We start from the raw sequence: 16,875 nt of genomic DNA, 5'->3' as shown, positions 1-16,875 counted from the left end.
TAAAATTTGCATAATTTTAAGTTACTTCCGCAAAAACTCACTTTTCTAAATGAAACAGCCTGGTTCTAAAAATTCATAACTGCGCCTCCGGACATTGCAAAAATGTGAAATCTTCACGATTTCTAGTAGATGCCTTGTGCTTAATGTGCGAAGAGTTTTGTTCAATTCCTACCCGCGGTTTTTTTTTGATAAATTTTGAAAATCTTACGTTTCTGATGTCAAACATGGCGGTCTTTAAAAATTCGTAATTCCGCCCCTGAACAAGACAAAGTTGTGAAATTTTCCCGATTTATAGCAAATCCCTGTAGCTCACTATGGAACAAAAATCGTTCGATTCTTATGAACCATGAAAAAAATTTAGTCTTCCGAAAATGTAATTTTCCTAAACCAATCTCAAGTCTGCCACTAAAAATGCATAACTCCACTTTTGGGCACGACCAATTTCGGCAATTTTCCAGATTTATCGAAGAAACCTTGCGCTCAAAGTACGCAAAGAAGAATTCAATTTCCGGAAACCATTGAATTTTGCAAAAAGTGAAAATTCTTCCTGAAAAACTCACTGATATTCCTAAGTCAAACGCGTTTGTGTCTAAAATTGCTAAACTCCTCCCCGGAACAAGGCGGAATTGTGACATTTTCCACGTTTACAGAAGATATATTTTGCTTGATATATGAAATATTCCATGCAATTGCGACAACTAATGAAATTTTGCGAAAATGTTGAATTCTTCCTGGAAAAATGTTTGTTCAAATCAAACGAGTTTGCTCTAAAAATTCTTAACTCCGCCCCTGGACAAGAAACTATTGGAAAATTTTCAACGTTTATAGAAGGTGACTGTCGCTTAATATGCGAAAAGTTTCATGCAATTCCCATCGGCCAATTAATTGTGCGAAATTTTAAAATTCTCCCCAAAAACTCATTTTCCTTTGRCAAACACCCAGGTTTGGTTGTGTAWMAAAATGCATTGCGCCTCCCCTGGGCAAARCAAATTATCAAAATTTTTTACGTTWTTTRCCGATGCCCGGAGCTCAACGGGAAAAAGTTTCATTCAATTCCTGCAACCCGTTGTATTTTGAAAAATTTCCAAAATCTACCTTGAAAAGCTRTTTTTCCCTAATCAAACGAGCCTGTGTTTAAAAATGTRAACCTCCACCCGCGRRCAAAWTAAAACTGTGAAATACTTGAAAAAGTATCATCCAAGAAGGGAAATTTCTCCAGGGAAACTCAATTTCCATCCATAATTCTCAGTCCGAAACAGGTAAATGAGCCCAACTGCCAAAATTTAGCGAAAAACGCTTCAGTCGAAGGCACAAAAATCTCAATAAACGATCACAAGCCGTCAAGTTTTGAGAGTCTCCAACTGAAAAGCGATTTTCCAAATGTGTGCAAACTTGGCTCAAAAAATGCAGTTGCACAAAATGCTTCGCCTCAAAAAACATGAGAAAAATCTCCTTACTGAATCTCGTTAAGTGATAAGGAACACGCTGATTAGTCATGAAAATACTCGGTTCATTCACGAAATTAGGAAACTTGAAAAAACTGAACAAAAACGCTAATCGCCTCAAAAACAGCACTAGTTACCATTGATTAGGTTAAGATCAGAGCGACCGCATGAGGCTCTTAAACTGTCTGTGGAGCCCCATGCGGTTGACTCCGGCCTGGTAAAGGCGATTGAATTCTGATTTTCTCCATTCGACTGCAGCAACCTCATGCAATACCACGGAATTTAGGTGTAAGAATGGCCAATGTGTCTCGGAGGATAAGCGATGCAACCTCATATTTGACTGTTTCGACGAAACCGACGAGTACGATTGTCTTGGTAAGGCTCTTCTCCCAACCACTTCGTCCATGTGGGGAGACTCATTTCAGTGTGTTTCCGGCCGATTTGTGACTGTCCTTCTGAGTCCAACGATCTAATCGATCCAGTGAACTGTCCTTGCTCTTCTTCGCCACCTTGTTCTACCATCATCTGACTGTTGGCCCATCACATCATCATTTCAGCTGCTTCAGCTTCTGTCTGTTGTTCATCTTCAACCTCTAATGCTCTAATAGAACACACGCATCCACCTACTAACACTGGCATGCATAGAAAATGAGTTCTTTTGGCATGTTGCATGAAATAGAGCGCACAGTGGAATGCGGGGCCGCTGATTGGATGTGCGAGGACGGCCTTAAATGCGTTAACAAAAGCAGCGTGTGTGACGCTACCGTTGACTGTGAGGATAAAAGTGATGAACACGTGGCAAATTGCGTTTGGTTTATCAATTTTCAGCTTCATCAAGGTAATTTTTCAGTTAAACCGATCAAAATCGGGCGTTTTGCTTGCACTTGTGTGTTGTATGTCAGCGGGTTTTGTTTGATCATCCAAATGAACCTTTGGAGGAACGCACCGTGCTGGAAGTGGAGGATTGAAACTGCCATCTCGAAGAGCTGATTTTCCTGAAGACTCAGCAAGATTACGCAAGAATGGATGGACACCTTAACGTCCTCTGCGCGACTTCCACATAGGTTGCAACCTCAGTCACTTCTTGACTCCATTCCTTTATAAAATCTGCTATCTTCTGAAGTTCAGTGTAGATTGAATAGAGCGACTTCTTCTGCCAACACTGGCGCAGGTCTTTTAGCTTACCAGTTTCTGCTTTGGAGTAGGGGTTTGCCTCTTGCTCCACTTGAAGTCTCCTGCAGTTGAAACTTTGCTAATGAACTTTCCTAGTGGTTTTCCCACTCAGTTGGTGCAGACTSTAAACCCCCAAAACCCAACTCTTCCAGATTCATTCCCTGCACAAGTTGCTGATAAAAGTTCGCCTTGAGAATGTTTGGGACTGATAGTGTGCAACYAGAGTTTACTCAAAGGCTCAACCATCAAATCAATCAAGTCCCGGATGTTCAAGTGGAAGGAGTGTATGAAATTAGAGGCTTCCACCAGAGTCGGGAGATCGCTCAGATGCCTTGAAGCCTCTAATTTGGTACTCTTCTGGGCGTTTGTAAATAGATGAAGAACATCCGGGGAGTTGCACACATTGTACAGAGAAGCACGAAGACTAACTGCACGCACGGTCTTGTTGAGGGAGATGGGAAACTGGTCGATTTCTGATAGGTTTTTCTTCCAAAAGTTCGTCTAGGAGCACAGGACTGTCCGGATGGAGGCTTTAAGTGTTCCGAAGGGTTTTGTATTATGGGGTACAAGCGATGTAACGGAATAAAAGATTGCGATGATAATAGTGACGAGGAGAATTGCCCCACTTCGGCGCCTGGTATGTGTGAGCATTTTCAATTTTTTTAAATTTTTTTGGTTTCGAAATCTGCGCCCCAATTGATCGCCCTGTTTCAGCCAGATGAACACTGCTGACTCTCAATGTGTTGTAGCTTTAGAAGCGCTTTAGACTAGATAGATAAATAGATTGATAGCTAGCTTGAGCTGTTGCTGAGTTGGTGGCGGTTTCAAGCGCTGAGTCCAGCGCCAGCCATAGACCTAGACTAACTATAGAACCATTTTAACCCATTCTGGCTTATCGAATGCACCGCTTCATGCACAGATGCGCAGCTGGGCTGCACTTCTAGCGAATTCACCTGCCTGGACGGTCTTTGTGTCCTTGCTGCTTATCGCTGCGATGGTCTTCCAGATTGCCAAGATCTCTCTGATGAAGCTGGATGCGACGCCTACGGCAGTGGTGGGTATTAGATTTGGCTTTTGCGGTTTCAGGCTTTTTCTCTTCCAGCTTGCCCCGAGGACTATTTCAGATCATTGAGCCTGGCTGATTCACGTAGCACTTGTAGATCATTGTCATCGATTCTTCGGCTATTTGCTCCCTGTTTCAGTTTGGGTTCCTCCTCGATTTTTCTGGAGAACTGTCAGAAAAAAGACTCAAAAGATCTCTACATTGTGACCCTGAGGTCAGAAGAGTCAAGAAGATCCTCTATAGAGAGAATTTTCGATTAAACGAAGTTTGTGGCTTTTTAGCGCTTTGGTTGAGGTGGTCGCCTCGGAGGCGACACACCTCTGAAGATGCCGGTCGTGTGTGGTAGGGAAACGTCAGGGCCAAATTCCTTTCGACGACAGTCCAAAATAACCAGAAGATCAACAACAACCAAATTTTTGAAGATGATGCAGCAGTTTTCTTCCCAGTTTACCTGGAACTTGAAGCGCGGTTATTTAATTTTTCTTGTCCAGTATGCGAATATATCGAGCAATTTTGCTGCTGCCGACCTGGAAAGTTTCGAATTTCCACCCTCCTCCGGGGGTTTTGGGAGCAGTTTCAAATCAGCCAGTTTTGCCAACAAGAGTAACTGTTTCTTTACAAGAACGTCTCTACTAAACAAACCTGTTGACTTGCCCATATGGGCAAGGGAAAAAGAAAAGTTGGGTTTATCAACCCCAGAAGTATCGATTTTCACACACCGGCCGGGGAGTTAAAAAATGTTTTTTTTAGGACAGTTTTGCTCAAAATAGCGAAACAAAGGCCTGAATTTGCAAAAAACCGATTTTTTTCAAACCGGTCAAAATGCAATCTTGCAAAGTTTACTTGTTGTGGAGGAATGTTTGGGCTATAGATGCGAAAAGTTTCGAATTGGTACCCCTTCAGAGTATTTTCGGGAAACTTTTGAAATCACACACTTGCCAAAGTAGGAACGGTTTCTTTAGAGGAAGGTATCTTTTAAACAAAAAGACATGTGGACTTGCCCGTATCGGCATCTAACAGTGAAAAGTTGCTTTTATAATTCCCAGAGGTATTGATTTTTTTAGACCAACCGGAGAGTTCATAAGTGTCCTTAAATTTGGACACTTTTGCTCAAACTGACGAAACAAACGCCTAAAGTTTCTAAAAAATACATTTCTTGCGAACTAACCAAAATGGAAGCTTGACGAGTTTAGCGATAAATGCAGAAATGTTGGGGTAATGGATATGAAAAGTTTCGAATTTGTATCCTCATCAGGGAATTTTTGGGTAATTTTTAAAATCACACACTTGCCAAAGTAGGAACGGTTTCTTTAGAGGAATGTCTCTTTTAAACAAAAAGACATGTGGGCTTGCACTTATCGGCATCTAACAGTGAAAAGTTGGTTTTATAATTCCCAAAGGTATTGATTTTTTTAGACCAACCGGGGAGTTCATAAGTGTCCTTAAATTTGGACACTTTTGCTCAAACTGACGAAACAAACGCCTAAAATTTCTAAAAAATACATTTCTTGCGAACTAACCAAAATGGAAGCTTGACGAGTTTAGCAATAAATGCAGAAATGTTGGGGCAATGGATATGAAAAATTTCGAATTTGTATCCTCTTCAGGGAATTTTCGGGAAATTTTTGAAATCACACACTTGCCAAATTAGGAACGGTTTCTTTAGAGGAAAGTCTCTTTTAAACAAAAAGACACGTGGACTTGCCCGTATCGGCATCTAACAGAGAAAAGTTGGTTTTATAATTCTCGGAAGCATTGATTTTTTTAGACCAGCCGGCGAGTTCATAAATGTCCTGAAATTTGGACACTTTTGCTCAAACTAACGAAACAAACGCCTGAAGTTCTTAAAAAATACATTTCTCTCAAACTAACCAAAATGGGATCTTGGCGAGTTTAGCAATAAATGCAGAAATGTTGGGGCAATAGATATGAAAAGTTTCGAATTTGTGTCCTCTTCAGGGAATTTTTGGGAAATTTTGAAATCACACACTCCAAAATAGCAACTGCTTTTTTACAAGAACGTTTCTTCTAAACTAAAGCACCTGTTGACTTACGCATATCGGCGTCGGAAAAAGAAAAGTTGGTTTTATCAACCCCAGAAGTATTCGATTTCTTACACCAGCAGGGGAGTTTAAAACGTTTGTTTAAATGTGGACGCTTTTGCGCAAAAAGACCAGAAAGGGCCTGCATTTTATAAAAGAAAATATTTTCTTCAAACTGGCCAAAATTGAATCTTGTAGAGTTTAGCTATAAATTAAGAAAAGTCTGGGCTATCCATGTGAAAAGTTTCGAATGTGGATCATCTTCAAGGCATTCTGAGCAGTCGTTTTAAACCACCGACTGTTTGGCTTTTCGCTCCCAGTTTTCATTGGGTTTCTGCCTCGATTTTGCAGCAGAACCATTAAGAATCTGCAACTAGTTAAGATATTGAAGAGGCAAGTGATGGGGTGGCTTCAATCCAACCCCGCGGCCAGAAGAAACTTAAACTTTAGCTTAACGTGGGGTTTTTGTTGCGGTAATCGTTGTTGATCTTCAGGTTATTTCGGGACTGACGTTTATCTATTATCTTTCTTGGTTCTTCCTCCCTACTCCTCGCCACTTTAAGCGTTGACAATTCGTCTCAGAACTTTGCGGGCCTTCTGGCAAATCTGCAGATGCCATACCCATCAGTTAGTGGAAGATCAGAGGCAGGTTCCCATCGGCAACAGCTTAATAATGTAACTCCTTCCTCTTCTGCTCCTGCTCGTTTCGCTCACATTACCCGCAAGCATTCTCAAAGAAGCTTCTCGCTTGAACTTAGATTATCTGCCTGCTCCTGGGACAGAGTAAGTATATTCTTGCCACCACAAGCCCTATTTTGTCTAACTCCTCCCACTTGAAGCATTTGCTAATCCACTGGCTGAGAGGTGAATGAGAAGAGCCCTGAGCCCGTGAGTGAGCCTTGGTTTCTCCACAGATCCTTCGAGAACACCACAATCCCTCCCCAGGCCCGAAGAGCACTGTTTACCCGGTCAAATTCGTTGTCGGGACGGGGGTTGCACCACTGGAGTGCGTTGCGACCGCCAGTACGACTGTGAAGACGGTACTGATGAAGAAAGCTGCGAGTACTGTCGGATTGGCGAGTTCCGTTGCCTTAGCGGCCTTTGTGTCGATGAGCGCCTCAGATGCGATGGCCTGGCGGACTGTCTTGATGGCTCTGATGAGGAGAACTGCGGTATGTTGGGCTTGGAAGCTTTGGACTCTCCCTGAGTCTTAACCGCAGTCTAATCGAGTGGGACTTTTGGCCTTAACACTCTTCTGAGCTTGATGACTTTCCTTTGAATGGTTGTGGGTTGTTGCTCGCGTTCGCCCCCCAACCCCAAGAATTAATGTGAATGATGCTTGAATCAGGCTGCCGACCGGAGCAGTTTGACTGTAAGGATGGCGAGTGCGTTTCAATGAGCCAAAGATGCGACGGCCAGTACGACTGCCAGAATGGCGCGGATGAGAGCCGATGTCCCGAGACTGGATCGCAAAATCAAAGTATGAACTTTGGAGGTTTTTGTGGTGGTTTTGCTTGCTCTTCTCTCTCCCACTTACTCTGTTGACAATTCCGTCTGTTAACCCTGGCAAAGAGTTGTTTAACCGCATGCTTGAGTTAGATCTGGATCTAATCTCATGCGTTTCCAACAGCCAAACAGTGCGGGGAAAATGAGTTCAACTGCGGCGATGGACACTGCATCTCCATGGACTTCAGATGCGATGGCCCAGCTGATTGTCCTTTTAATAAAGCAGACGAAGACAACTGCGGTAATGGCTTCACTAGGCTGTAGATATTGCGATCATTGCGATCATTGCGATGAAGCTTTCAGTGCAATGAAGCTTTCAGTGCACTCAACTGGGCTTTGCCTACAAAAAGTCCAAGTTGAAGTCTGATGTGTTTTTCCCACAGAATGCCAGCCGTCGCAGTTCCGCTGCCCTGATGGTCATTGCATTTCATCAAGCGAGCTCTGCAACCAGGTCTACGACTGTTTGGATGGATCAGATGAGGCCAACTGCAGCCGCTCGGACTGTGCGTCCAACGACTTCAGATGCGAAAGAGACAACACCTGCCTACCAAACAGTCAGCGCTGCGATCGCATTCGTCAATGTTCGGACGGGGCTGATGAGGAGGGATGTGGTAAGTGGCTTTTTCGGCCCACCTACAGCCTGGGGAAATGGCTGTCGATGCTTGATTACTTGAAAACTTGAAAACCTGTTATTTTCGGGCCGCGCCGGCCAGAGACATGTCTGGAACCGCAATGGTTCCAGTGCGAGGATGGTTCCGAATGCATCGAAACGGCGCTCAAATGCGACAACGTCTACGACTGCAAAGATTTTTCTGACGAGCAAAACTGCTTCGGTTAGAACCGCATTTCTAGATCAGTGTTCTATGTACTTTTTGCGATTGATCATTGGCTTGTGGTATGCCGTCTATTTTTCTTCTTGGTGGCGAATTTTTACTCAAAATTGATTTAAATTCTGTTTTTCTATGGGGGAATATTGCTGCTACAAACCTAGAAAGTTTCGAATTTCTGTCCTCCTCAGGGGATTTTTGGGGGCAGTTTTACCACCCGGGTTTGTCAACAAGTCAACGGTTTCTTTACAAAAGCGGCTCATATAAACTAAAGCACCTGCTGACTTCCCGATATCGGCGTCGGACAAAGAAAGGTTCATTTTACCAACCCCAGAGGTACTGGTTTTCTTGCACCAGCGGGGGAGTTAGAAATGTTGTTTAAAATGGGGCGCTTCGGCGCAAAATAACGGAACAAGGCCCGAATTTACTAAAAAAATTGTTTCGCTCAAACTGGCCAAAGAGGAATCTTCCCGAGTCCAGCTACAAATTGAGAAGGGTTTGGGCTATAGATTTGGAAAGTTTCGAATTTGCATCCCCTTCAGGGTATTTTAAGGATTTTTTTTAAATCACGCGCTTTTGCCAAAGTAGCAACTGCTTCTCTTCAGAAATGCATTTTTTAAGCATAACCATTTATGGACTTGCCCGTATCGGCGTTGGAAAGAGAAAAGTTGGTTTTACCAACCCCAGAAGTACGGGTTTTCTTGCACCAGTGGGGGAGTTGAAATGTTGTTTAAAATGGGGCGCTTGGGCGCACAATAACGGAACAAGGCCCGAATTTACTAAAAAAATTGTTTCGCTCAAATTGGCCCAAGAGGAATCTTCCCGAGTGCAGCTACAAATTGAGAAGAGTTTGGGCTATAGATTTGGAAAGTTTCGAATTTGCATCCCCTTCAGGGTATTTTTAGGATTTTTTTTAAATCACGCGCTTTTGCCAAAGTAGCAACTGCTTCTCTACAGAAATTCATTTTTTAAGCATAACTATTTATGGACTTGCCCATATCGGCGTTGGAAAGAGAAAAGTTGGTTTTACCAACCCTAGAAGTACTGGTTTTCTTGCACCAGCGGGGGAGTTGAAATGTTGTTTAAAATGGGGCGCTTGGGCGCAAAATAACGGAACAAGGCCCCAATTTACTAAAAAAATTGTTTCGCTTAAACTGGCCAAAGAGGAATCTTCCCGAATCCACCTACAAATTGAGAAGGGTTTGGGCTATAGAGTTGGAAAGTTTCGAATTTGCATCCCCTTCAGGGTATTTTTAGGATTATTTTTAAATCACGCGCTTTTGCCAAAGTAGCAACTGCTTCTCTACAGAAATGCATTTTTTAAGCATAACCATTTATGGACTTGCCCATATCGGCGTTGGAAAGAGAAAAGTTGGTTTTATAAACCCCAAAAGTTTGGGTGTTCAGCCTTCAGCGGGGGAGTTAAAACTCAGGCTAATTTTGCCCAAAATAACGAATCAACACCTGACATTGCAAAAAAAATTTTTTTTGCAAACGGGCAAAAAGGGAAACTTCCAACGTTAACTAGTAAATTGACAAATGTTCCAGCTGTATATTGGGAACGTTTCGAATTTCTACTCTCTTCAGGATACTTTTGGTAGTGTTTTTTAAATCAGCCACTTTTGCCAAGATAACGACTGTTTCTTTACCGGAATGTATCGTCTAAGCAAAAATATGGACCTACTTGCCCGTATGGGCATTAAAAAGAAGAACTTTCATTTTATGAGCCGCGAACGTCTCAATTTTCTGCCACCAACAGGCGGTTTTACAAATTAAGTTTATATATTTGGATAGTTTTGCGCAAAATAACGAAACAATGTCGGCCAATGCGAAAAATCAATTCCTGCGACGTAGCAAAAGCTGCAACTTTCAGAGTTTATGAGTGAATCGGAAAATGTTCGCGCTGTTGATGAGGAAAGTATCGGATTTCTGACTATCGGACCATCTTCAGGGCATTTTTGATGCTGATGATGATTGAGGTTTACCAAAATTGCAGCTGTTTCTTCACAAAAACGTATCTTAAACGAAAACACACATTGATATGCTCGTATCGGCCTTCAAAAAGACAAACTCCCGCAGGGTATTTTGAGTTAGTAGAATAACAGGAAGGTTTCGAACAATTTCGGCCCTTCTCAGGAATATTTTGCTTCAATCGGGCCCAGTTGGAGATAAATAGACGACGCATACCCAGGCAAGTTTAGATGGTAGATCAGATCCAATAGGTAGAAAAATTCGTTCCTAGACGTAATCAGTGGCTAGATGTTGAAGAATCCGAATCTAGAGCAAGAGATTTACATATCTTAGACCTGTCGAAGTTGTGTCCTCGTCCATAAAGTAGTTTTTTTTATGTTAGTTAGTTTTACGTATGAGGCACGTTCTCCTTCAGTTAATTCATTTATTTATTGACTTTGTTTTAAGGTTTTTTCTTAATTTTCAGCATGCTGCACCATTTTTGTTTTCAGTTTGTTTTTGTTTCTGTTCTGGTAGATTGTTACAGCCATGAGTTCCAGTGCTCAAACGGGCATTGTGTAGACAATCGTTTGCGTTGCAATGGACGTCCGGACTGTAGTGATTATTCCGACGAATCAAATTGCGTTACCACCACTCAAGAGCCAATCACTTTGCCCCCAGCTACAGTGAGTCCACGTAGCTGTCCATTCGGCTACGTTTCCTGTCTGTCTGGGGATCAATGCGTGCTCAGAAGCCAGCTATGCGACGGACGCGTCAACTGTCCTGACGCTTCTGATGAGTCCAACTGCGGTAAGTCCAAAGCTGAGTGTTCTGAGCAAACGACACTCTGCACCATGTTTATCATACTTTAAACACAGGCTGTAAACGAGGCGAGTTTCGATGTGAAAATGGGCCATGCATTAATCAGGTGCTTAGGTGTGATGGACACGTGGATTGTCCTTTTGATATCAGCGACGAATTAGACTGTACATACAAAGTTGGGTTCTCATGTAGGTTTGGAACCGACGAGTGGTAGTTTTGGGCATCTAACTTTAATCAAATTTACTAATTTAAATTAAATCAATTGAATATATATTTTTTAAAAGCTTCCGACGTACCCAAGGATGAGTTATTTTGGGAAAAGTGACACTTTTTCTGCACCACCATTGGGTGAAAGTGGGCCATAAAGATATTTGATCCGCTGAATTTTCCAGGAAGAAAAATCGGTTTTTCAAAGTTTGTAAGGTTCTCCATATGGGTAAAATTCGTGACAACCTGAGCTGGTTTGTTTTGCCAAAAATTTTCCTGATGAGCTTCGGAAGAAAGCCCTTTTTGTACAACTCTATGGGCTTTTATGTGGGTTAAATCTTCAGAGAATCTTCGAATCCGGGAAATTGGAAAAAAGGAAGTTTTTTTTAAGAATTTTCTCTAAAACATTGATGGGAGGCTTCTGCAAAAAACGTTATCGCATAGACGGGGACTAGCTGAATATTTCATCAAGAGCAAGGTTTTTCTCTAAAGAGCTTCGTTTTCCAGAATAAAGCACGTTTGACAATCTATTAAAATCCTTAGGGTTTCACCCGCAGAATTGTTGGGTCAAAAAACATTTTTTTTCGGAAATTTTGCCTTCGTAAGACGCTCCTTATGGACAAGATAGATTCAAAAGTGGGTTGGTTTGTTCGGCAGTAAATCCCCAAGAGAGCTACGAGGGAAATCGAAGAATCTTGTTCAGGCCCTTACAGACGTGAATATTTGAAAATTGCATAAAACTGTCGAATCCTAATTGAATAATCAATTGAAATTCGCATCAATTATTGCGTACACTCGCTTCAATGGATTCCATGTGAATTTGATGAAAATTTTAAGTTGAGGGGTGAATGCCTGCCGTTTAAGCCCCATGCTGAACACAGTTGAGCAATTCGGGTTACGATGGCAATAAAAATTCGCCAAAATTTCAGGTTTCATCCGATTTCAAAATGAATCCCACCCGTTGATAGCGCATTAATGAGGCTTTAAAACCAGATAAAACATATAAAAATTATTTGACTCTAAGCCATTTAAAACAGCAAAAAAATTTGGGGCTTTTAAAATCGCCTTTTGCTGGCCAGATTTCGGTCTACGATATTTTCTAAACCAGAAATGTGTACTGGTTCCCAGTTGATATTTCTTGGTGCGCTCCCATCTACCGTTTTCAAAAAAAAAGAAAGAAAAGACAAAGAAGAATCCATAAAACTTCAGTTGCGAAGCTAGAAATCATCCTTACCAGCTTTGTGCAAGCCGGCGCCCTTTCCTCCATTTTCTATCCCTTAATCCTCAAAAAGCCCCCACTGCAGTTGATCCATAATGAAAATGCATGTCGAATTATAAACTTGCCTTAAGGGTCAGAATGATATTTGTCAAAAGGTTGGCTAAATGATCGACCACATTGCAGCCAAGTATTACTTATCAGGGCTTCTTTGGTGGAAACATCGGAATACATCACTTGATTTCGACACGATTTTTCTAATTAGTCTTTTGCTCGATTTTCATGGAAGTTTCAACTTTAGATGCTGGATATGTTCAGTATAGTCCGCCGCAATGTCAGATCCAGATTCAAGCCGTATGCTGATTTCTGAATGATTTCTTTTGCTCGCAGCATTAAAGCGATGGCAAACTTAACTTTTGTTTGGAACGCGCTCAAATTTGATCTGAGAATGTAGAATGTCGGATTTGGACTACAAGTCAAAATATGAATTTTTTGACGAAAATTTACTGTTGCAAAAATAAGAGGAGAATAGTTTAAAATTACCCTTTCAGAAGTAGCAGAAGTTTCATTTGAAAAGAAGCCGATTCTCACATGTTGTCATCTAACTTAAATAATTCATCGATCGATTTCAGAGGTTTACAGTAGCAGCAGGATTGAATGAAGCATCTTTTTGAGTTTTCAACTTCACATGTATGAAAGCGTGTAATTGGAGCAATTTGCTGAAACCTTACAGTTTAATTTGTTAAAAAGTTTTAGTAACTACTAAAATTAATTTTTTAACCGATCACTAAATCCTTCATTCATACTGCCTAATCGACTAAAACCCGTATTGGTTTTCAAACAGTTTGAGCTCATCCAGTAACACTTTTTCAACAGTTGACACCACTCACACTGGCTCGTTTTCTGCAACTTAAAAAACGTTGTTATAATTAAAATTTTCATTTGCAGCTGCTGGCGCCGATGGTCTACAACTTCGCACTTACCCATCGCAACAGAACATCAAAGAAAGTGAGTATTTGTAGCCCGATTTGAACACTCCTCAGAAAAACTCTCTACACCAACTAACATAGTTTATGTAGAAGATTGAACACTTTCCGTATATGTAACTAATTGTTTTTGTCTTGTCCTATGTGTTTTCTGGAGCAGACAGGTATCGACTTGGTGAGTAAACGGTTTTCCTCCATTGAGGGCAAAATCATCTCCGCTGTTTGGCTAAATCATCGAATAATTTCCCATGTTTTGTATCATTTGCCTTAATCTCATTCGCGAGTTCAGGCTCAAAAAGCAGCCAGTTTCTGATTGAAAAACGTGTGTATCATCTTCGGGCGAATTATGAAAACCTTAGGTTAAACTTAGGCTTTATTATCATGACGATTAACACCAAAAAAACAGCAGTTGTTCGGAAAAATCACGGGTTTCTGGTTCATTTCGGTCTGCTCTGTGCAGTTTAATCGATTCTTCTATTTCAGCTTGAAGCTCTTCAGTAAATAGTTGGGGTGTAGAACCAAAAGTGCAGTCGGTGTTACGAGGAAGAATAAACTTTTGGAGCCCAAAAAGTGGCTTCTATTTTCTTCTTTATTATTTACTAAGGGAGGACAGTAAATAGTGAATCAAGGGAGGAGTAAAGTTTAAATGTGTCCATGTTACTGTTTTTTCGGACAGCCTCACTGTGCAATAACTGGTCGGTTTTTGCGTTCCCTTGCGGAAATTATACAAAAAAGACAAATACATGCGGGCAAAAGTTGAAAAAGCGATGTTTGCCGCGGCGGTCATTCATATAACAATCAGTTAATTCTATTAAAATTTCCCATTGGATTTGTTCCTGCCATTGTTGAAGCAGTAATGCAAAAAATCCATTATTAAACCCAACTAACCACTGTACAGTGCCGGAGTTGCAGCTTAACAGCAAACACTCTGTATAAAATCCATTCAGCTTTTTGGAGGAACCTCCCAAAAACTTTCGGGTTATTCATGGGTGTTTTGACATGATTCTACCAAGACTAACAGTTTGCACGCATCACGACCCACCGTCTAACTCATTATAATGGACATCTAGATCAAGAGGTGGTGTTCCAATGCCGCGACGAGGGACCAATCAGAGCCAGGGTGGAGTGGAAGCGGGCCAATGGGGCGCCTTTGCCGCCCGGCTCCAGAGACAACAACGGCCGCTTGGAGATGCCCAACATCAAGCTGGAACACGGGGGCACTTATGTGTGTGTCGCCAAAGATTTCCCATTGGGAACCCCTGGGGCTGAGATCTCCGTCCAGCTGCATGTGGAAAAAGGTAAGCGTTCCAGCTAAAAGTCGGGGGGTTGATCCAACTTTGTCCGGAAAGGCGGCAAAGGACCAAAGGGACAGTCCTCCATACTTAAGTATGGCATCTGGGCGCCTCTGGACACTCTCTATCATGGCACAGGTAATAGATCCAGGTGCAGCCCAGGATTTCCATTAATTTTTAAAATCTGTTCCCCATTGCTCCTTGGGACACCCTGGTGAGTACCTGGAGTGCCAATACTCAAACACCCAAAGGCACTCTTTGACCCTCTCAATCATTCTTCTAGTTCCCGAAATCTACATTCCACCGCCAGTCCATTGCTACATCAACGAGTCCACATGTTCCAATGGAGACTGCATTCCACGCAACAAAGTCTGCGATGGCCACTTCGACTGCAGCGACGGCTCCGATGAAATCCGCTGCAGTAAGTTCGCCTCCCCAACCCCCAACTAGTTGCAGCAACAATTTGCTAATCGCAGGACAATGCGAGCCCAACGAGTTCAAGTGCGACAACAAGAAGTGCGTCTCGGCCGTCTGGAAGTGCGATGGACAGGATGATTGCGACGATGGCTCAGATGAGCGCTTCTGCCAGGCTTCCGGGCCGGATGGCCAATGTGGAGCCCAACAGTTCACCTGCAGGGACAGACAATGTGTGCCCAGAACTTTCCATTGCGATGGAGCCCCTGACTGTATCGATAAGAGTGATGAGATCGGATGCAGTAAGTGGGTTTTTTGCTGGCAAAGTCCACTCTTTTTACTCTGGCGGGGTGTTGCAGCTGCCCCCGTGATCGCTCAAGGCCCTCCCAGCATGATCACGCTGGCTGCCGGCCAGACGTTCATCATCACCTGTAGAGCAGTGGGGGTGCCCACTCCCCAGATCATGTGGAGACTGAACTGGAACCATGTGCCCCCCAAGTGCCGCATGACCAGCGAAAACGGCTTCGGTACCACCCTGGACGCTTTTTGCGGACACCCTCACTCAACTCGGGATGTTTGCAGGAACCTTGACGTGCGAAAACATCCAGATCGAGGACCAGGGCGCCTACTCCTGCGAAGCTTTGTCGGCCATTAAAACGGTGTTCGCCTCCCCCGATACCATCCTCACGGTGACTCGCCAGGCCTTTTGCCCAGCTGGATATTTCAACGTGGACGCCCGAGTGGAGAACGAATGCATCAAGTGCTTCTGCTTCGGCCACAGCAGCAGCTGTAGATCGGCCGATTTGTTCATATTCCAGGTGAGCGGACCCTAGTAGTAAGTAGGAGTCGAGCAATCACACACGCGTGTTGCAGTTCCAGCCGCCCTTCGACGCCCTGAAGCTGCTGGGGGCGAGGATCGACCCCCGCACCGGAGTGGTGGACATCCGGGATGAGCCCATCTACAAGGGGGTGGAGCCTCAGCTATGGAACATTGGGGCGAATGGGGTGGCGACTTCGCTGCCCAAGTATGCGGAGCTGAACCAACCAGACGTTGTCCCATACTTTGCCCTGCCCGAGAACTACCACGGCAACCAGCTGAAGAGTTATGGAGGCTACTTGAAGTACACAGTCCGACATGGGAACACTGGCAGACCCGTGGAGGGCCCCGATGTCATCCTAACGGTAGGGGACTAGCAGGTGTGGATAGCGCAAGGTCTGACGTGAGTTTGCAGGGCAACAACTACGTGCTCCTGCACGAATCGCGCGACCCTCCAGCCCCATTCCAAGCCGAAGAAAAACGGGTGAGGTTCTTCGATGGTGATTGGACGATCAAGTCCGCCAGTCAACGCCCACGGCCCGCGTCGCGCGAAGAAGTGATGATGGCCTTGGAGGACGTGAGCCAGATCCTCATCAAGCTGGCCTACAGCAGCGACGGCCTGCTCAACACCACGCTGACCAACATCGAAATGGACTCCGCAGCTGTGCCGGACAGCGGCCTGGGAGTGGCCAACTATGTGGAAGAGTGCTCGTGCCCGGTGGGATACACTGGAACCTCCTGCGAGGTAAGCACGCAAAAGACCCCCTGGCTGCAGGTTTGATGGGCGTTTTGTTTAGAACTGCGCCGAAGGCTACGTGCGACACAACTCCGGCCAATGGCTGGGACAGTGCTACAGGGAGCCTCAAACGTGCCCTCCAGGCAGCTACTTTGATGGCAGGGAGTGCCAAGTCTGCCCGTGTCCTTACACAAGTCCCAGCAATCAGTAAGTATCAAAAGAGGATAGACTTTCGAGACCATTCCTTGAGTCTAATGGGTTTTTAGGCCGTCGTTCGGTAGAAATTCTTCTTGACGTTTCGCAAGCACGAGTGGCTTGCATCTTCAGAAGTGGTTTGCTTGAACGCTTACACTGTTCTCATCAGAACCCGTTCAGTTCT

The 16,875-nt window shown here is 43.6% G+C and overlaps 1 protein-coding gene across 1 annotated transcript in view; it reads left to right on the top strand.

Annotated features, from left to right (window-relative positions):
• LOC109537564 (basement membrane-specific heparan sulfate proteoglycan core protein) overlaps window positions 1–16,875 on the top strand; it is a gene marked incomplete in the record, with an annotated part of 87,023 nt that overhangs the window by 33,188 nt on the left and 36,960 nt on the right. The window contains 17 exon segments of the mRNA XM_048662479.1: window positions 3,115–3,255; window positions 3,538–3,672; window positions 6,638–6,895; window positions 7,072–7,203; window positions 7,354–7,470; window positions 7,613–7,840; window positions 10,544–10,816; window positions 13,200–13,259; window positions 13,398–13,412; window positions 14,308–14,535; window positions 14,813–14,950; window positions 15,006–15,245; window positions 15,303–15,470; window positions 15,526–15,761; window positions 15,817–16,125; window positions 16,176–16,505; window positions 16,558–16,703. Coding sequence (XP_048518436.1) covers window positions 3,177–3,255; window positions 3,538–3,672; window positions 6,638–6,895; window positions 7,072–7,203; window positions 7,354–7,470; window positions 7,613–7,840; window positions 10,544–10,816; window positions 13,200–13,259; window positions 13,398–13,412; window positions 14,308–14,535; window positions 14,813–14,950; window positions 15,006–15,245; window positions 15,303–15,470; window positions 15,526–15,761; window positions 15,817–16,125; window positions 16,176–16,505; window positions 16,558–16,703 — 3,092 coding nt within the window.

This window comes from Dendroctonus ponderosae, unplaced genomic scaffold, assembly GCF_020466585.1.
Source record: "Dendroctonus ponderosae isolate FM_Combo_2020 unplaced genomic scaffold, Dpon_F_20191213v2 Dpon_F_20191213_11, whole genome shotgun sequence".
Taxonomy (NCBI): Eukaryota; Metazoa; Arthropoda; class Insecta; order Coleoptera; family Curculionidae; genus Dendroctonus; species Dendroctonus ponderosae.
The sequence above is the reverse complement of the archived record's forward strand: the minus strand, read 5'-3'. Positions and strand labels throughout refer to the sequence as shown.